General features: G+C 45.3%; 1 protein-coding gene across 3 annotated transcripts; it reads left to right on the top strand.

Annotated features, from left to right (window-relative positions):
* The first annotated feature begins 206 nt into the window (after window positions 1-206).
* TMEM248 (transmembrane protein 248) lies at window positions 207-15,039 on the top strand. 3 transcript variants are annotated; one of them, XM_042830212.1, is made up of 8 exons: window positions 207-277; window positions 6,744-6,888; window positions 7,379-7,553; window positions 8,202-8,487; window positions 9,832-9,982; window positions 10,769-10,952; window positions 11,412-11,555; window positions 12,300-15,039. In XM_042830212.1, the coding sequence occupies exons 3-8, from the start codon at window positions 7,395-7,397 to the stop codon at window positions 12,318-12,320; spliced, it is 945 nt and encodes a 314-aa protein (XP_042686146.1). In that variant the 5' UTR covers window positions 207-277; window positions 6,744-6,888; window positions 7,379-7,394; the 3' UTR covers window positions 12,321-15,039. The 3 variants fall into 3 exon arrangements, with proteins under 3 accessions (XP_042686146.1, XP_042686149.1, XP_042686148.1); XM_042830214.1 differs by lacking the exon at window positions 207-277 and adding an exon at window positions 4,642-4,910; XM_042830215.1 differs by lacking the exon at window positions 6,744-6,888.
* The last annotated feature ends 5,067 nt before the right edge of the window (window positions 15,040-20,106 follow it).

Genomic DNA, 20,106 nt, shown 5'->3' with positions numbered 1-20,106 from the left:
CGCCGCCGTCGTTGGGGCCGGCCGGGGTGAGAGGTGACGGCTGCGTCCCCGGAAGCGGCGGCGGCAGAGGGAGGAGGAGGCGGAGGAGGCGGAGGAGGCGGCTGTCCGGGTGTCCGGGCCGCGGCGACGGACGGGAGCGGCCCTCCCCGCCCCGCAGCCCCCCGGCAGGGCAGGGCAGGAGGATGCTGCAGAGCCCGGCCCGCCGCCCCTGAGCCCCGCCGCCGCCTCCGGGCCTCCACCCGCCCGGCCCGGCGGCATCTTCCCCCTTCGGGCGCCGGTAAGGCGGGCTGGGACGGGCCGGGGGTCGGTCGGGCCGTGGGATCGCAGCGGGCCTTCACTACGGGGCACTGTAGATATTTCCGTTTCTGAGTAGCAATTCTTTTGCTATTTTTTCTTTTTTTTTTCTTTTTTTTTTTCCCCTTCCTGTTTCCTTATCGCGTTCTCTGTTTGCTTTAATCTCTATCTGAAGGTTTTATCCTGTTTTAAAAATAACACTTCCCGTGCGGTACGGCCGCTGGGTGTCTGAAGTTCGGATCGAGCAGTGCATCATAAGCACAGAACTGCGCACCATGGGAACGCTTCAGCCTGACAAAGGAACGAGCAGAGCCCAGGGCTCCCTGCCTCCTCTTCCCTTGCGCTTCAAGGCTCTGCCTTCCTCAGGAGATGTCCTGAAATTACTTCTGCCCCCTGTTATCTGTTTTTCTCTGCCCACGTTCCTGTGAGACAACCCCGTGGCTCTGGGTATGAATCCCTAAATGCTGCTTTCTGCATCCTCGTTTGTACTTTAGGGAAGTTTGATAATGCATAGCATGTCCTGAAATGTGAGTGGTGTTTAAGCCTGGTCAGTCATTAAGTCGGTTTTATAACTGTTGGTGTTCTGAGTAAATGGGTGTTGGATGTGCCAGTGCCAGTGCCAGGCTGGGAGCATGGGGTGGCTGTGGGTTCACCCTGTGCCACACACCCACCTGCACAATGGGGGATAGCATTGCCAGCAACCGAGTGGAGATAAGAAAATTCTGAGTCCTGCCCAGAAACTGAGTGCTCTCTGACCCCAGAGCTCACTTCTCCCAAGGAGGATTGAGGCCTCTGCAGCTCTGTTGCTTCCCATGATTTGAGGAGTGGCTCTGCACAGGTGAACGTGATTCTTTTCCACTTGAAAAACAAGAATTGAAACAGCAGTGCAGGATTGGCTCTGTGCCGTCTGAGGTTTGGAGCAGGGCAGCAATTGCATGACCAGGTGTCCTTCAATGTGGGCAGGGGCTGGGACTGCACGGTCTCAGGGCAGAGCTCATACCCAGGGGTGCAGCTCCCTTCCCCAGTGAGCACTGCCTGGCAGCTGAACTTCTTTTAGGCATGATCCTATTTTACTAAATGAGCCCCAAGCGAAGCATTAATGAAAACGTTTGGTTTGTTGCTTTTTCCCAGATCTCCTCATGCCACTATTAGGAGTTTTATTTTTGGAGAATAAAACTGCTTCCCAGGTGTCAGAACTCCCCACTTTTGTGTATGGAAAGCTGTGCCCTGGCTGACAGGCTTTGTTGGTTATCCATGTGTAGAATGACAGCCATATTCAGGCTAGTTTGGGTTAAGCAAATTACAGTTATGCATCTTTGGGTCAGGTGTAGATACAGACACAATATTACTAACCCAGCTTTGACATTTGATATTGCTATCAGCTGTTGCCTACTTGTTTCAGTCCTTTTGGCCATATTTGCATTCTTTTCCCTCGCTGTGGCTGCCGGCTCTGCTTCTGCCCTTCTTAGCAGTCAGCATTACCCTCTGTCCCCATGCTCTGCTTTGCCATTTATTTCCACTAACACCATTTCTGCAGTCATCATTCTTGGGATTCAGGCTGCATACCTGTCTGCTCTCTGTCTCATTACAGTTCTCATTACAAACTGTCTGAAGAAGCTTTTTGGGGTGTTCTTACTGAAGAATTCCATGCCTCATTCCTTAATGTGTAGCCTTAATGAAGTCAACCATTAACCTGTGTACACTGGTTGCTAAACCAGTGTGTATTAAAATGTTATTGAGATTTTAATTGCTTCCTGAGCTGAGCCTTTCTGTGAACTGTGTTTTTTTTGGCTGCCATCAGTACAGTAAAGAAAATTTGCTTTCTAATGGAAATTTATAACAACTGCTTCTACTGAGCAGATCCTATACAAATGAATCATTTGCCTTTTGCTTTCCACTCCCAGGCTGTCATATGTAAGAGCTGGGCTAATGGTTGGGCTAGATGATGTTACTCCTCATTCCAACCTTAATGATTCTGTGGTATATAATTTGTAACATCTAAATTTTAGATGCGAGGACTTTGAAGTTCTATGCTGTTTTATGTTATCCTGCTGTTATGCTGCAGTCTGCATGATCCAGACTATAAGTCATGCCGTAAGTCATCACTTTGGCTTCTAACAGTTGGAAGGTTTTAGAGATGCCCAAGCCAGAACTCTTGCATATGAAAACACACTCTTCCCGTCGCTCTGATCATTGGCAGACGGGGCTGTGTTCTGCACTTTGGCAGCAAAATGGCTGTTTTCAGGCAAAAGTTGGGTTTACTTTTTATTTTACAGCTGTTTGGATGAATAACAGTTTTAGATAAGCGTTCCTTTTTGTTTTTTAACCCTTTGGCCTTTATTCTGTTTTCTGCCTTTGACAGAAGTTATGCACAGGAACTTGGGCTTATGAAATTCAGTATTTATTTGAGCCTTCAGATTGACTCCAATGATCAGATCGCTTCCCTTCTCTGCCTTTGTTTTAAGGGTGGAGCTGAGATGTTTGCTGGTTCTGTAGCTCTTGAGAATGTTGAAATGTTTAATTGCGCTTCAAAACGTGTTTCAAGAGGTGGAAAAATACACTTGGTGCAAGTATGAAGGGTTCGACTCTGTTGAGTCCCAGGGCTCTCACACTTCTCTTAATAATCTGCTTGTGGAATGACTCCATTACCACAGTAACATCAGGAAATAATCTCTTTTTCAGCAGTAAGGCTCTCACGGTCACTCAGCATCGTGAAGCATCTTTGGTCTGTGCTCCTCAGTTGGCCGTTTCCATGGCAGAGTTGTGTGCTTCCTTCTTCCTGGGAAAATGTTCCTTTATCAGGAGAGAGATTTATGGGATGGAATAGGTCTGAGAACAAGCAGAGGTTGCCATGAGCCTGCTGAGCTCAGGGTTATTGTGCTTACAGTGATGGAAGGACACCAGGGCATGTGATCTTTTCTCCTGTCCTTGCTAAGGCTGCCTTGCTGTTAGTCTTTTCCTGGCTGAAGAGCCATGCAGTTGTTTGAGTTGGAATGGTCGTCTGGTGCAACTCCCACAGAAGACCAATGGCGTTTCCTCTGAGGCTGAAGGATGGAAGGAGGGGAGGAGAATCAGCCATTGGGGAAAGCCTTGTGTTCAGGTGGATTCTTCAGTCCCAAGGCAGAGATGTCAGCAGGCTGTGCAGTTTCACCCCACAGTGACTCCGTATGGTTTCTACAAGATGAACTGAAGAACCTCCTTTATTTTATTCTTCCATAGTCATCAGTATGGAAAATGGCGAAGGGTTGGACGTTGGACTTGATGATCTCAGTGGTCCTTTCCAACCTCAATGGTTCTATGAAAAATAAGTCCTCTTATGACATAAGTGGGAAAGCTCTCTATTTTTTGCCAGCTGCATGTTTTCTGGAAATGTTTTGATTGCAAAAAGAAAATATTTATCTCATGACTTTTGGTGTTTTAGGTGCTAGACATTCCATTTTGTTTGAAGAGAAGGAAGCCAAATTAAATCCAAGATAATTTTGGTGCCCGCTGCTGTTTACTCTTCTGAAACGAGAAGTGCTTTGGTGTGAGATCAGCACTGTGTCTTTGTTTGTGTGTCACTCATGGGCAATCACAGCTCAGCTGATTTGTGCTGGAGGGTTTTTCTGGCACAGAGCATCGCTTTGGATCAGGGTGGTTAACCCTGAGGTGACCCATCCCCAGTGCCCAGAGTGGTGCTGATAGTGGTGCATCTCAAAGAACGTCATTGGTCATAAAAATGAACTGCAGAGTGGGGGTGAGGTGCTTTTAAGTGCAGAGAGATGGGCAGACGTGGAACACGCAGAAGGGGAAATATCTTGAAGGAAATGAGTTGATTCAAAGCTGCCTGTGCAAACGATGTTAGGCAACACCATGGCAAGAGACGTGAAGAGGTTATGTCATGTGTTTACTTTCATCACTTTGAAATTCATCTTTTGGTTTTTTCTTTTGGCAGTGGCAGTTTTAGTCCTGTAACACCTGTACTAATACAACATGAGGTTCTGTTGTTGTTGTTGTGAGTCGGGCTCTTTTGATGTGAACTCCCAAAAAGTGGATTTTTACCCTTCTGCCGTGATTTTACTGCATTCACTTTTTGGTCTTTGCGGTAGACATCAAGATTTCCCTTGTTTGTAATTTACTCTTGGAAGAACTCATGGATGTGTATCAGCCATCACCTTTTCTCCATACCCTTTTAAATACAAACCAGGAGCAATTGCTTGTGCTGCTTTCCTGAGGTTGCTGTTTTAACCCCTGAGCTATCCTGGTGGAAAAGTGCTCTAAACTGCAGAACCAGAGGGAGAGCAGCCGGCAGCAGCGCTCCAGGCCTCTCTCTCGATTACTTATTCATTCAGCTAAAAGTGTAATGTGATCTTGTTTGCCTGACCTGCCAGGAGGTAATAGCATTCCGTTTCTTTTCTTAACTATGTGAAAGAGAAATGGAAGTTTCAATGGCATCCTTCAGGTTATTCATTTACACAGGGGAAGCTGTGAGCTCCGAGGAGAGGCGCAGCCGCCCTGCGTTCCTAACCAGCTCAGCAGAAAGGAACAGCATCAGTGTACGGACCATTACCCAAACCCAGAGCTGTGGGAGTGCACAGTTTGGCTTCTCTGCCCTGATCTCTTGCACAAATTCATTGGTAATTAATGCTGTTCAAACATTATTTTCCTAAAAATTGTTTCTTGAGGCAGCAGCGTGGCGATGCTGCTCATAATTCTGCTTTGCACAAGCTGTGTCCAATTGCTGTTTTCGTGGCAGCTTGGGTATTAAAATCCACAGTTGTTCCCTTTTCTCTCCAAAGGCACATTACAGTTCAGCTTTCAGCTTTTTCTAATTGCTTGCAAAGCTGCTGACTTGTGGAAGCACATTAGGCGCCCGGCGCTGTAAAGCTGGTGATCTCTTACATAAAAATATTAGCCCCAATATTTTTGTGTGCGTGCTTTTCAGCATGTTGGCTTTTATGGCCTAGTTTAGACGCTCTGGTAAAACAAGAACCTTAATGGAACAGTTGGAAGCCCCTTTAAAAGGGGATCACAGCACTGCGTGTGCTCTGGGTGATGTTCAGCTTTGATTAACGGCTGTAATAAAGCTTGCATCTGTGGTGTTATTTTCCCAAGGAAATCCAGGAGGGAACACTGAATACAAGCCTGCTTTTGGTTTGTCTGGTCTATTTCCATCCCACTGTGCTTTTAGGTGGGTTGCGGGGGGGGTTTAACGAGGGCTGGTGTGGGAGATGGGCTGCCAGCAGGAGGATGAGAGGCAGGATGTGCTGAGCAGCCCAGCATTGATCCTCCCAACAGCAGCACTCCCTGCCCCTCTGTGCCACCTCCAAGGCTTCTCTGGTGGAGCTTCTGCTGCTCCTGGATGAGGACAGCAGTCTTGGTAAGGTGTGTGCTTGTCATCACCTCTCATCTTTCCCTCTTTCCCTTCTTCTCTCTGCTTTCTCTGCACTGTGCAGGACACTGTTTGTGTGACGAGGTGCTTGCAGCATCCCGTCCATCTTGCTGCCAGCTTTCCTGGGCTTTGCAGAAGGGCCAAAAATCAGTCGATGGTGTGAAAAATAAACCCAGGTTGTGATTTTGTGCTGTGCAGTGAGCCCTGATTCCCTGTTTCAGCAGGGTTCTCTGCAGAACCCCTCTCTGCAGGGGAGCAGACAGGGAAGGCTCTGTGCTGTGTTACTGCTGCAGCCCAGGGCTGCCTCACACACCTCATGATCTCTTCTCTGGAGCCATGGTGCAGGTTTAGTCTACGTTTCTGCCATCAGAAATAAACAGAAGAAGTTGCAGTTGTTGTACATGGTGGGATCTGAAGAAACTTTGGAAGCTTGTCCTTTTCCTGTTCTTGCTTGCTTTTGGCTCCCTGTGTCAGAGCACAGCTCTCACTCTCCCTCCTCCAAACCTATCCCCCTGCATCCTTCCACTGGTCAGGCTCCAGCTGGGCTGGAAGTGACATGTGCTTCTGATAAGAGTCAATGAGAACCATACAGACCTGCAGGCAGCAGTCTCCAGCTTAATTAAAGGTTATCAGATCTGTATGAATGCTCAAACGTTAACCACTTCAGTGCTGAATTCTTCAGACACTGGTCTCAAAGCTTGCCTTTTCCTGGGAGTTTTTGGGGCAGGTGGTCTGTAGCTATAGGAGTAGCCACCTTCCTTATGATTTAGCTGGGATTAGAACCTTTGTAAGCCATGCTGTCAGACAGCAGTAAGAGGTTTGCTTCACCTTTCCTTCTTGCAGCTCTGGAGGTAGTGCTGCGGGGCTGCCTCCAATGCTTGAACGTTTGCTTCTTGTGCAGGGATGTAGGAAAGCTGACACAGATTTAACACAGCCTGCAAGTCAAACTCTGCAAATGGGAAAAAATAAATAAGTAAATAAATGTAGGAGGTGAATCAGACAAAATATTGGATTTTGGACAAAAGTAATGATTCGGTGCATTTCCTCAGCACATTTGGAGTCCTCTCCTTGTTCACAGACTCTAGCAGAAGTTCCCTAGCTGCGTGAATCAAAGAGCCGTGCTCTTCTCCCCACCAGTGCTGCTGTTGGGTGTTTCTGACAACAGGATTCCTGATGAAGAAGCCTAAAATCCCCCTGGGCTGCTTCTTGATTCCATTTTGAAGGTACTGTGCTTTAGGGATAGGGGGGAAAGAGGTGTTTTAAGGCTTTAGCTCTGACTTGAAGAGCAGTTGAAGCAGACATGTGTAGAGTTTGATCTGTGGGCTGCATTACGACTTGCATTTGAGGAGTCTGAATATTACTGGGATTGGAGAGTCACAGCATATTCTGCATGGGTAAGTGGGGAGGTGGCTGGTTTCATTGCTCCTCACCAGTATCTGTGCTAGAAGCTGTCCTCGTTTCTTAAAAATCTCTTCCCAGGGAGCTAAGAATGTGAGGTTGAATGTATTTTGATTCTTGTGAACGTGTTTTGATTTGTTTTACCTGAGACGCACCAGTCTGTGTTCAGTGACCAGTAGCAGGGTTCTATCATTTAATCTCATTTTCAGTGCACAATTGGATGTTTTTATTGCCAAACTTCCGTCTTCCCTACTCGCCCACCCCACCCCGGAGCACACAGCCCCAATCACTGCTGTGACATTCTTTCTTTTTCAGGTGAACAATCAGAATAATGTTCAACATAAACCTGTTGGAGAACCTGAAGGTTTACATCAGCAGCCGGCCTCCGCTCGTGGTCTTTATGATCAGCGTAAGCGCTATGGCAATAGCTTTCCTGACACTGGGTTATTTCTTTAAGATCAAGGAGATCAAGTCACCAGAAATGACAGAGGTATGGTACAGGCACTGATTTGTAAAACATCCCCAACACTAACGAATTCTATTTTCCCCCCCCTCAGAAACCCTTCGATGGAAGTACACAGTCTTATGGGATATTGTCTTTGATATGCTCCCTGCTGATTTTAATAGGAAGGTGACATTGGTGTGAATGTTTGAATAGTTTATTTTAGTTTCTGGGTGAGGCCGAACCATCTGACGTGGATCTTCCTTAGAGTAACCAGGAGCCATTCTTTTCCTTAATCCCTTGTGTCAGCTAGCTTGTTTGTGAAACTTCTGATCTTATCTAGCACTGCTGTTCCATAATGAGGGGAGCCTTGTTGGAGTGTGCTCATACTTTGAGCTTGGTGAGAATGGACCGAACCAGTGCATTCTTTCTGGAGTTTAAAGGAGGATGTTCCTGCTGCTTAAGCCAAGCAGCAGTCAGGCAGTGGTTGGGACTGAACACCAAACACTCATAAACTACTTGCCTGTTGTTGAGATGGCCGTGCAGGTGTTTGTGTTCACTTCCTGAGCTGTGTAACTTGCATTGGGTGGCTTGGAACTGCAGCTCAGTGGTATGCAGCAAGGACTGTGCTGCTGCAGGAGGGGCAGCCTGTGGTTAGCTTGCTGATCTGTGCTAAATCTTTGCATTTGTTTTAAGGACTGGAATACTTTCCTCCTGAGATTTAATGATTTGGACTTCTGTATATCTGAGAACGAAACCCTGAAGCATCTCATCAATGACACCACAACTCCAGAAAGTACAGTCACCAGCGGGCAGGCGAGATCTTCCACGCAGTCCCCACAGACTCTTGAGGACTCTGGTCCCATCAACATCTCTGTTACAATCACTTTGACACTGGACCCACTCAGACCATTTGGCGGATATTCCCGCAACATCACACATCTAAGTTCCACCATTTTTGGACACCAGATTGGACTCTCAGGTATGCAAGACTTGGCTTTTATAAGTTTGAACGATACCCTAAACTCTCCAGTGTCATAAATAAGAATCGTTAAGGTTGAAAAGACCACTGAGATCATCTCTGCCAACCACTGATCACTTAGTCCAACCATCAGCTTTAGCTTTGATAATGTATCTTTAGCTTCAGAAATGTATGTTACCAGGTATGTTGTGAGTGCAGTCCTATGTGGAGCCCTTTTCTTTGCTAGAGAAACTTTTCCCTGCGTTCAGAATGGGAAAGAATCTTCAGATTTACCAGGATGAGGCTTTGCAGTGTGAAGCGACAAACTGAATGACAATGGAAGGTTATTTTTAAGCCAAAAAGCTCTAGGCAACAAAACCTTCAACAAGTGACCCTTGGGAGAGTTGTGTCTCGATACAACTTCAAGTGTTGGTCACATTTCAAAGGCATTAATGGTGTGTGCTCCAGCATATCTTCTAAGAAATACAGATCTAATATCTGAAGTGTGTACAGCATTTTAATATTGCAGACAGCAACAAATGCTTGAAATTTCTGTGGTGTGAAGACCTCTTACGTGGCTGTTCTGACAGTTTTGTTAGGAGATAACACTGTTAGTAATAGAACCTCAGTGAATGTAAGCTTTTAGCCCAGGTTTCATTTCATAATCATATCAGAAGGTGTCTTCAGCCCAAGAGATCTGGAAACAAACAGTAGTCATAGCTGTAAATCTGTGTTCTTGTATTGTGTGTTGTTTTGTTACTGCTTTATGAGCTATCAGATGCAAGTTCCGTTTCAAGTAGCCTGGATTTATTTTCCATATGAAGATGAACAAATCCACGTGGAGTACAGTGCTCAATCTGCAGTCCAGTATCTGCTAGCATCCTTTCAGAAATGTGAACTTCTGATAAAGCAAGTGTTCAACAAAATCTTAAGCGGGAGAAAGGCAATAAGTTATTTTACTTTCTAATACAATTATCTGAACGTGTATGGGTTCACTTACAAGTATTGAGGTTTTCATTTCTGAGAGGAGCCTGATGCCCTCACTTCTTCTGGGGACAGGAGATATTAGAGAGGCCAGCAGCTGTTGGCTTTTGTTGCTGTTCCCGGGTTGGTTTTGTTGGTTTGCTTTGCAGTTTCTTTGTTTGCAGGGGCTTTGTTTCGTTTTGTTTATTTGGTTTTATTTGGTTTTAAACATTCTCTTTGCTTTCTGCATTGTTAGTAGAGATGCCAAGTGACTTCAAAGGTATAGACTCAGGCTAAGGTTGCCTTCTTCATCAGTTGCACACTGTCCTATCCCTGTGGTTGTTGCTCAGATACTTCTATGATTGAAAACCAGCTTTCTTCCTCTCTTCTCTTTTCTCAAAGGCAGAGAATCCCACGAGGAGATAAACATTACGTTCACACTGCCGGCTGCCTGGAATTCAGACGACTGTGTTCTTCATGGTCACTGCGAGCAGGTTGTCTTCACAACCTGCATGACTGTGACAGCAGCCAGCAATGTATTCCCTGTCACAGTGTAAGTGGATTTTAAACACTTCATAGACTGGTTGCTGGGAGATTAACCTCTCGGCAGCTTCTTTGAGGCTGGCACATCCTGATGGATGATGTTGTGACTGTGCAAATGGTGTGCTTGCTTTCCTTCCCCCATTGATAGAACCCTGTCTTGAGTCTGGAGGGCTTTGCTGTCTTTCTGCAACGCTAGATTTTTCTGAGGGTGTTTTGACTCCAGGCACACCTGCCTTTCAGCATGCAACCTGTGATTTAAACTTCAGTAGGAACAACAGAATCAGTGAAATTTAAGATATCCTATAATGCAGTTTCACTGCCTGGTATGAGAGCTAAGGCTTGACTCGGAGGTTCTTATCCTCTTCCCTGCTGACAGATCAGCAGAAGCTGAATGTTGCTTTGCTGCCAAACCCACTAAGCACAGCCCTTTCATCACAACCATTTCTCTTTGTCTCCTCTGAACCCCTGACACTATGCACTGTACTCGGGAAGACCATCAGAGGGGTTCTCTTGACTGTACGAAGCCATATGAAAGCCAGTGTTTTTCTAATTAAGCTGTGGGGTGCTGGCTTACTGGCACAACATGCAGTTAAATCCTAATGTTAGGATAGTGATCATTTGGTGTTATATGCTCTCTTGGCTAATCCTTGGGTTTTTTTTTACTGTTTTGGAGATCCAGAATAAAATTGTATTTTATGCAGCTGCAAAGACTTAGGCATGACTCTGTCTTGTAACTCAGTCTTACTGAATGTAGAGAATGGCAATTAGCATGCTAATTATTTCTGTTTTTCTGCAGTCAGCCACCACATTGTGTCCCTGAAACATACAGCAATGCTACGCTTTGGTACAAGATCTTTACCACAGCAAGGGACTCTAATACCAAGTATGCACAGGATTATAACCCCTTCTGGTGTTACAAAGGAGCAATTGGAAAAGTGTATCATGCTTTAAATCCCAAACTAACTGTTATAGTTCCAGATGTAAGTGCCACATCATTTTTCTATCTTATGTTGAGGAAATGCTTAGCTGTAGTTTAAGTGAATACAATTCTGTTCATGTCCTAAAATAGTCAGATGTAGTGATGGCTTACTGTGTAGTGCAGGGGCTGAGACAGAGTTAGGTGTGCTTTACCTGTGGTGGGTGTGATGCTCTTTGTGTTATCTCCAAGGTCCTTGCAACTTGTAATAACCAGCTTTTATGTTTGGAAGTCATTTGGCAAAAAGCACTGCTGGTATATGGGAAGAGATCTCTAGCACAGATTTTTAACATGAGGAGCATTTTTGGCTCTTTATGTGCCACAGTCATTACAATGCCAGCCTTGTATAGGGGAGAAAGCTGATTCATGAAGTAATTTCTGTGCTGATTTGGTAATTATTGCTTTAATAGAAAGTGTCAACTACTGGTGCATTGTCAGTGAATGGTTTTAATTCCCCATGCAGGATGATCGCTCTCTAATAAACCTACATCTCATGCATACCAGTTACTTTCTTTTTGTGATGGTGATTACAATGTTCTGCTATGCAGTTATTAAAGGCAGACCAAGCAAACTGAGACAAAGCAATACAGAATTCTGCTCTGAAAAGGTGAGTTTGTGTAATAACAAAGTACTGACTCTGATAACATAAAGCCTCCTTTTGTATGTACTGCAGACTGGTTGCTCTTATCTCTTGAAATGTAGATTTAATTCCTTTTCAAAGAGACAGGAGTTTTTTCATCCTGGGCAGTAAGGAAGGGTGCTGCAAAATGCAGGTGTGTGCTGTGTAGATCCTCAGGTAGATTTCTCTCCTGCAGAGGTGGATTAGTGCAGTTCAGTGCCATAATACGACTGCCACTCCACTTCTGATGTTATTTTGTATGTAACATGGAATAGATAGCACTGAGTGGGTTTATCTTTCACCACAACTGACTGAAAATAAAATACAATTTTTGAATCAAATGTAAAAATACAATTTTTAGTGGCTGCTAATCAGAATTAAAGCAATCACAAAGGTAATGGAACAGTCGTTATTCAGTACTGCATTGGAGCTGCATGTTGCTTGCAGGATTAAATATGAATGTGTTTATTGTAAAGTAGGAAGTGAATGCTGGCTCCTTTTGATCTTAATGACGTTTTATAGTATAAGCAGTTTTGTTCTGTATTGTTTTTAAACAGATTATGCGGAGCACAAAACATTTTCAGACTTACTTTGATCCTTTCCAAGTTAGACTTTCAAGGTTCTTTGAAAAGCTGGAGGGCAGATATGCCAGCTGTGTGGAGATAAGCAATATCACTGTTACCAGATCAAGAATTTGACTTTAACAAAATGTTTTCTTTTTCTTCTGTTTAGGTTGCTTTGTCAGAAGCGTAATCCATCCTCTCATCTTACTGAGAATGACTGAGAACCGTAATCATTGCCTGCTGAACCCAGAATGGGTCTTGACACTCTGTGAATACATTATCTTGCAATGTTGGTTTATTCCAACCAAAGACATTTCAAGTGCCTGTAATTGACTTGTACATATTTATAAAGGTGTATTCAGAGTAGATGATGCACTTGTTCCGCATTGTAGTGCGGCCAGAAGCGTTCAGTCTTTACCTGTGGACATAGCTGAATGTTGGTGTAGATATGTTTAGTGATATGGCTACATATAGTCAGAGCAAGATATTTTTGTCTAGCTGCATCTGGGCAGGTTAAGATGCCTTTGCAAATGTCTCAAACCAACAAATCTTTGTTATTTGCCCAATGATATGTACAGTGTGTTTGAAACGGTATGCACCTTTGATATAATACTGCATTTCCAGAGCCACCAATCTACTACATGAGTTCAATGTGTGTTTGTGTGGCCTGATACCTTCTTCCATTTGCTCCTTGCTTGCGAGAAAAGATATCAACAGTTTTAGGTTTATTTTTGGGGGAAAAAAGAAATACATATACACGTTTTAATAGTGCTGTATTTAGGACAAACTTGTGCTTTTATTCATAGTAAAAACTTAAGAGGTGAAGTCCCATTTTAAAATCTTTCTTATTGAAAACTAAGTTTGATTCTTATTGTTATTTTTTTTTTCCATTTGGCCCGCTGAATGCCAGAGGGTCAGTCAGCACTGAGACTGCCTGGGAAGCTTTCTGCTTGGCCTCCCATCTGCAGCCCTCAACCCCGGAACGTGCATCCATGCTGCAGAGCAGCTCTCTGTCAGCCTTCTTTCTAGAAAGTGACACTTGGTAAAAAGATGCATTGTGCTGTCTGTGGGGGCTCTGCACAGCCTCAGGCAAGTGCAAATAATGAAAGGAAAAGAAATCCTGTCCTCTGTTACAAAGCCTCACTCTGGGGCTCTCCATCCATCTCTGAAGGGCAGCGGAAAGTGTCACTTTTATTAGCTTAGGCCAATCTCCATTTAATGCTGTCCACTCAGGGGAAGATGACAAGGAGGGAACCAGGGCTGTCGTAATCAAGGTCAAAGAAACCACACAGTAAAATTCATACTGTTCTCTGTGTCCATTCTTCAATCAGAGGAGCTTTATTATGTGTTTTTTTTTCTCTTTTCCATTCTGGCTTTTGCTGTTTATTTCCCTCCTGTTATTCAGTAACCTCATTAATTTTCAGGAGTTGTGGTTTTCCTGCAGACATTTCCACCACTGCTTTTAAAATCTCACTGGTTGCCTTAACTGACCTTCCATCTTCTCTGTGTAGCCTAGGTCTGCAAAAATACACTTAGGAGCTTTTTTCTCTCTCTTTTCCTTTGATAAACTTCACTCTACACAAAACAAGACGACTCAAGTCAAAATCTTACAGTCTCCATTGTGCTGGCATAAGATTCTTAGTTTATTATCAATAGACACTGTTGTGGATGGTACCCTGCTGGTCTGTGGGCCTGTATATATAGGACTTCAGCATTCAGTAAGTTTGCTTCAGATGCTCTGAAGAGCAGTCAAGGGCCACACTTTTTGATTAGAACATTTCCATTCCAGAATTCAGTTACTTAAGCAGTGGTAACTAATATATTTTTTTCTCCAGCGATGTTAAAGCAAAGCTCAAGAGATGGCCCACTTTGAAGTCTAGGGATAAAAGGAAGCTTCCAGTTTTCTCCTGATGCTGCTATGGGCTAATATTGTTTCATTGGCGTGGGTCAGCAAGGTAAAGCAGCTTCTCTTGGAAATTGTCTGGGCTGTTCCTGATCCATGCAAACCACCTTCTGCTTTAGTGCTGACTGTGTTGCCTGGGAGGGTGGCTTGGTGTGGGGACCAAAGGCAGGAAGAGGAAAGTGATTGGGGTGGTGCTGCAGGTTCTAGAAATACCTAGAGGACACTGATAGTGACTCCTTTAAAAAAAACAAACCCACCTCCTTCCAGCAAACTAAAAATCCACCTCCAGATGTCCCATTTACAAATTGATCTGTTGGGGGAAAACATATGGATGTATATTTATTTTTTTTTTAATTTGGTTTTGCTATTTGGTAATGAGAGGAGCCTGCTTTGTGGTTCATTACCCACTGTATGGAAATACAGAGAAATAGTTGAGATTGTGACCAATGGAAGCAAAAGGGAAAACGTTAAAGAGCTGTGTTTTTGGCCTTAGTTTTTCCCTTTGCCCCATTATTGCAGCAGGGAGGAAGGTGTCCATCAGGTTGGGTTGCTGCAATCCTGAGGAATATCAGATTGTTCCTAGGCATGATGTAAAACAAGTTAAATGCAGCCAAACAGAAAAATAAAAACTTAATATTAGAGTTCAGATCATATTGATCTTTCCTTTTTTTTTTTTTTTTTTTTTTTTTTGTTGTTTTCTTTTTCTTTTGAACTATGACTTGAATCAGTTTTGATTCTATTTGTATGTGTTTTCTTGTTCTTAGAAAGCTGCCATTTTCTTTTGCGTTTTTCTTTGGCATTACATAGAAAATCTGAGCCTTGGTTTTCAACCCTCTGCAGGTGGTTGTAGGGTTAAGATGGCTTTTTTGTTTTGTTCTTACATTTCACTTGTCTTGTTGCATGACAGTTCATAGCTGATTTGGAAATGACATTTCTCTCCTAGATTAATTTTGTGTTTGTATGATGATGTGCATATTGCTTTGCAGAATAAAAACAGTGAAGTTTACTCTGTTGTCTTTATTTCTCCCCTAGTTGCTATGGAGGTTTCAGAAACCATTTACATTACATTGACCCTTGGAAGAAATTGGTAGTGAAGTTGGTAATAGGTTGGAATTTCAAACGTTGCTGTACTCGCAGTGCATGTAGAATTGATGGAGGAGTTTTGTATGTATCGTGGGGCAGGGAATCTAATGCTATAGAGTTGCTATAATGGAGAATTTATGACCTTGTCTCTCCTGTTGCTTTTTTGGGGCTCTGCTTGTCTTTTTGTCCCTCTTATCAGGGACATAAGGCTCGCCTTATTGATACAATGCAGGTCTCTGTGCTGAACACATAGGTGGAGCAAATGCTGTTTGTCCTTCGTGTTGGCAACGTTCTTTAGGTTTAGCAGCAGAATGCTCAGTGTGTTGATTTCTCACTGCAGCAAGGTCCTCTGAAAGGAACACAAGAGAAATGAACCCTTGTTTGCTCTGGTCTCAGCTTCCTGCTGGCCTTGGTGGTTATCAGGCCCTCCTTCCCAGCCTCCTTGCTGCAGGTGCTGTGTTACTCAGCTGAACCCAAACCAGTTCCTGAGCATTCCTCAGTGCCTGCAGGTGGCTTGGGATCGTTAAAGGGCATCTGTGGATGGCTGTTGAAATCAAGATAATAGAACTCGTTAAATTCCAGCTCCAGTTACTGCACAGCTGGAACAGGCTGCACCTGTTTGTTTTCAGTGCTGGAGAAAAGGAGAGAAAGACTTGGGGCTGTCCTTCAAAGCTTGTTACAAGCTGGGCACCGTGTGCTCAACAGACACAAGGCCAGCCTGTGTTGCTTTTCTGGAGGATGTGGTTCAAAGCATTCATGCAGTGTTCTGACTCTGGGTGTTTCCAGATGGGGCCTATTGAAATCCTGTGACAAATGGGAGCATTGTTTAAAAGCGGAGCTGTAAAGTTGTTGCAGAGTTTTTGCTGGGGAAAGAAACTCTGAGAATTAACAGGGGAGGGAAAAAGTGAATTTAAGAGAATGGCTGTGACAAATCCCTTTGGTCTGGCTGTAGGAAGTCTGACTAGTTCTGAAATATCTGTCCAGAGTTAGCACAAACGCCCTGTGCCAGCATGGTCTCTGAGTTCATCCATCACTATGAGTTAGCAGAGCAATCCTCTTGGCCTCTGCTGCGCTCAGTCTGTCAGCAGTGAGGAAGAGAGACACTAGCACACGTCTGTGCTTGTTTTCCTGTTAAACAAACCCTCCCTCCTAACACACACAGCCTCTGGTTGGGAAATGCACACGTATGTTCAGCAAGCTCTGTAGACGTGTAACTTCCTTGAAGAAAATCCTGTTTCTAGAGCTATTACTGCATAGCATTACGTGTGAGTAAAAGCAAGGAGGATCAGCTGTGAATTCCCATTGGGGAAAACAATAAATGAAACCAGCCGAGGTCAGGCTGATGGGGCTGTGAGCTGTGAGTGTCCCTGTGCACTGCAGGCGGTGGGACCAGATGGCCTTTGGGGGTCCCTTCCAACTCCAACCGTTCCATGATTAAATCCTTCGTCTTTTTTCTAGAGCAAAGGCTGTCAGGGGTACTTGACAAACCTCCTACATAGGGAGAGTCTTGCTGTCATACAGTGCCAAAGCATTAAGCTGAGTTCTTTCAGGGCCCTCTCCTGGCTCCTCATAGCATGAGCAGCCCGAGGGATGTTTTATGCTGGTGGTGCAACAGAAGAAAACCTGGCTGCTGGGCTAATGTGCAACAGGACGTTTCCCAAAGCTGGAAGGGTGGGGTGAGCAGAAGGGATTCATTTGATAACGCTGTAATCGGGCTGTTTACTTCGTAACAGCAATGTTGGTTAACAAACTAAAATGAAAAATTATGTAAAGGTTGTTCAGCTGGAAAAAATGCATGCACAGTGTTTGCAATCAGATTACATCCAACGTTAGCGGGATTGGGCTGAGAAGCACCATCTGCCAGCAGCCATGGCAGTTCTTTAATCAGATGTTTTGTGCCAAATATTTTGGTATTATGTGGAAGCATTGCTGAAAATGAAGAGCAGCATCTGTCTTGATGCAGCGCCTTCGTCCTGCAAGCAGATTTCTGTCGCTGCCTTTTTGAAAGAGAAGGGTTTCAAGGAAATGTTGTGCTAGGAGATAACGTGAATAAGTATGCTGGCAGCTGCTGAAACGTAGATTGCAAGCTTTTCTCTGCCATCCAGCCTTAATCAAAATGCTGCTAGTGATGAACTGCTTGGGAGAGATCTGTAGCAAGAAGCAGAAAGCCACACAGATGTGTTAAACCCTTTTGGGCCTGTCTGCCTTTAACCATTCATCTCAATGACTTCAAAACTTGATATTTGAGCTCACCATCGTCCTCCTGGAAGATCCCTCAGGATTTGTGTGGACAAAGGTTTCTTTGTGGCCCTTGCTCACTTGAGCAGTTTCTCTGTGAGCCTTTGCCAACTGCTCAGATGTGGGGCACTGACCTTGAGGTGCCCATTAGTGCTGTGTTGAAAAAAAGTTCAGCTAAATAAATGGCAGAAATGCTAAGAACCAGGGTGCAGAGTTGCTGGATTTGGATCTTTGTTCAGCACTGATGCAGGCAGTGTTCCTGCCCATCAGCACTCTTGATTCCTAGCTCTGCCTTGCTGCTAGGTGACTTGGGCAACTTGCTTTGTGTTTCTGTGTCTCAGTTTTCTCCTTTATAAAGGGCTTTTGAAGTGCTGTGACCTTGGTGGAGGTTTCCTAACCTGAGGGCTTCCCAGCAGAATCAATATTCCCCTTTCATCCTTTGAAGATGTCTTTTTATAGCATGCTAAAACTCGAGGACCTGAGCATAGACTTCCTTGCATTATCTCTATCATTTGCTCCTTGCACTGTGATTTGTGCATCTTAAGTAACAAGTAACGATGTAAGATGTCAAATCCATGGACCTTTTGTAGACATTACGAAGGTATTTCCCAATACACTGCACTGATTGGCGAAGATCACCTGACCTCCAACGTAGAACAAAAGGGGCTTTGCAGTGAGGAGGCTGGCAGTGTCCTTTCTATGCTCTGCACAAACCAAGCCATGGAGATGCTCAGTCTGCTCCCACTGTGCAACCACATCTGGAGAAGAAGGAGAAAGCCTTAAAGCAGTTCAGGCAAGGTGACAGAGTGCAAAATGTTGATAAACCCATGAGATTCTTTTTCCCTATTGACCCTTGAGCCCCATATAAACAAAATTACAACCTGGCTGGCCTAAATGGGTAAGGAGAGTAATTTTGTGACCTACAGAGAGAGATGTGGCCGCTTGGAGCTCATCCACAGCGCTCAACACCAACAGGAGGATTTTTGTCCTAGAGCTGAATTCTGGTTTCTTCTGTTGCCTTTTGCTGAGCAGCTGAGGCCGGGTTGCTGACTGGTCCCAGGGGGTGGGTTGTGTTGTGTGCCACAGGAGCTGCTGATCGCCTCTGATTGCAGCTCAGCTGCCTGGGGAGAGGTGATGATTGTGCTGCGGGCACATGAGGTTTTAACAGGGGGGGAGAGGCAGTTCAGGCACTAAGTTGGTGTGGGTGCAGTGTAAGAAGTGCTTGGGAAAGGAGCTCGAGCTGCTGGATTCCTCCCAGGTAAGTCTCAGTAAGCGGTGGTTGTGGTGTGCTGGGCAGTGGGCATATCCTCGTTTGGATGTTTGTATGGAGTGGCAAACATGGATCCCAAAAGTGCTTCGGGAGGAGGCTTTTGTAGGCTGAGAGCTCGGCTTAAAGCAGCCAGGACTGGCTGAGCACTTGACTTTGAGCCTGAAAGCTTGTTTGTGTTGGTTAAGCCTTGGGGAAGGAGGGAGCAGCTTGGAAGGGATGCTTTGCGAGGCGATCCCTAGCGAGACCGGGCTCAGCGGGCAAAAACCTAGCAATGGGGAAAATGAGTTTAGTTTAGGTGTCCGTAGCTTCTGCAAGGAGCTTTTTTAGAGCTCGCAGGGCCGCGGGACGAACTGCGAACCTCCCGAGGGGACGCGTTCAGCTCCGACCCTGCACTGCCCGCCCGGCGCCACCAGGGGGCGACAGAGCCCGGCATGGAGCCGCGGGGCCCGGCCTGGCTGCGGGGCGACCCGGGGGAGGGGCGAAGCGAGCCGCGGTGCGGGCTGTGCTGCATCGAAAGGCGATGTTTGCGGCTGTTCCCAGGTTTCTGGAGAACCTCGGGTGATCCCATCTTTCCCCCTGGATGCCTGCGTGTTCTCGTTTCACACAAAGCCTTCCTGACCCCAAAGGGATGCTGGAGCATCCCTGGAGCTGGTGCTGGCAAACAAGCGTGGGGTCAACCACGTTCAGAACTGATACAGGAGGAGGGAGGTGCTGTTTCCAGGAAGATGACTCAATCGTTTGCTAGCAGCAAGTTAATGCCTCTTGACCAAGACCTGGCTCCTGTGCCTATCTTCCCTGAAAGCAACAGGAGTTAGGTACCTAATTTAATTTATTTGTTTGAGGATTTGAGTTTTTCCTCATCTCCTCTTAGATGTAAAGTCAGATCTCTGTGTTTTCTTGGCTGTAGTGCATCAGGGAAATCTCCTTTCTCCCCCTGCTTTGCATCTTGCTTGAACACACATACATACACCTCCTGCTGGCTGTTGGAGAACAGCAAAGCAAGTGAGGCAAACCCTGGCACAACGTGCAGTCCTTTGGGAGCACAGCCGGTTTGAAATTATTTATGCTGTTTTATTGTGCATGAACAAAGTGGTTTGTAGGAACACAGGAAGCTTTCATCACTGGAGATGTCCCAGCAGTGCCCGTGGCCGTGTGCTCATACAAGGTGTTGGAGCTGTCTGTGTGGTTAATGTCTCATTGGCTTCTTCTGAAGGGACACAGATGGGATCTGTTTGAAGCAGAAAAGCTCTGCCCACGAAGTGGCTGCCCAGATACGATTGTGAATGCCTGGAGCAAACAAGTGACCGCAGTGCAGTGCAAAGCCCTGGCACGAGAAGTGGCCATCATCATCTCCAATCCTGGGTGCAGCTGGAGGCCAGCAGGGACCTTGCTGTTGATTAGAGCAGACAGAAAACTGCTGTGTTTGAGCACAGTGACTTCAAGGAGTCCCCAGTTTTTGAGGCTGTTTGAAGCCCAGCACTG

The sequence above is a fragment of the Centrocercus urophasianus genome, unplaced genomic scaffold, assembly GCF_019232065.1.
Source record: "Centrocercus urophasianus isolate 14NV4802_14NV808 unplaced genomic scaffold, USGS_Curo_1.0 seq_33, whole genome shotgun sequence".
NCBI lineage: Eukaryota > Metazoa > Chordata > Aves > Galliformes > Phasianidae > Centrocercus > Centrocercus urophasianus.
This window is presented reverse-complemented; position numbering and strand designations above follow the sequence as displayed.

Bases quoted from the DNA above. Each gene is read 5' to 3' on its own strand.
- TMEM248 (XM_042830215.1), top strand. From the start codon at position 7,395: ATGTTCAACATAAACCTGTTGGAGAACCTGAAGGTTTACATCAGCAGC. The intron at 9,983-10,768 runs GTAAGTGGATTT...GTTTTTCTGCAG, and splicing joins AATGTATTCCCTGTCACAGT to TCAGCCACCACATTGTGTCC. The intron at 11,556-12,299 runs GTGAGTTTGTGT...TCTTCTGTTTAG, and splicing joins CAGAATTCTGCTCTGAAAAG to GTTGCTTTGTCAGAAGCGTA.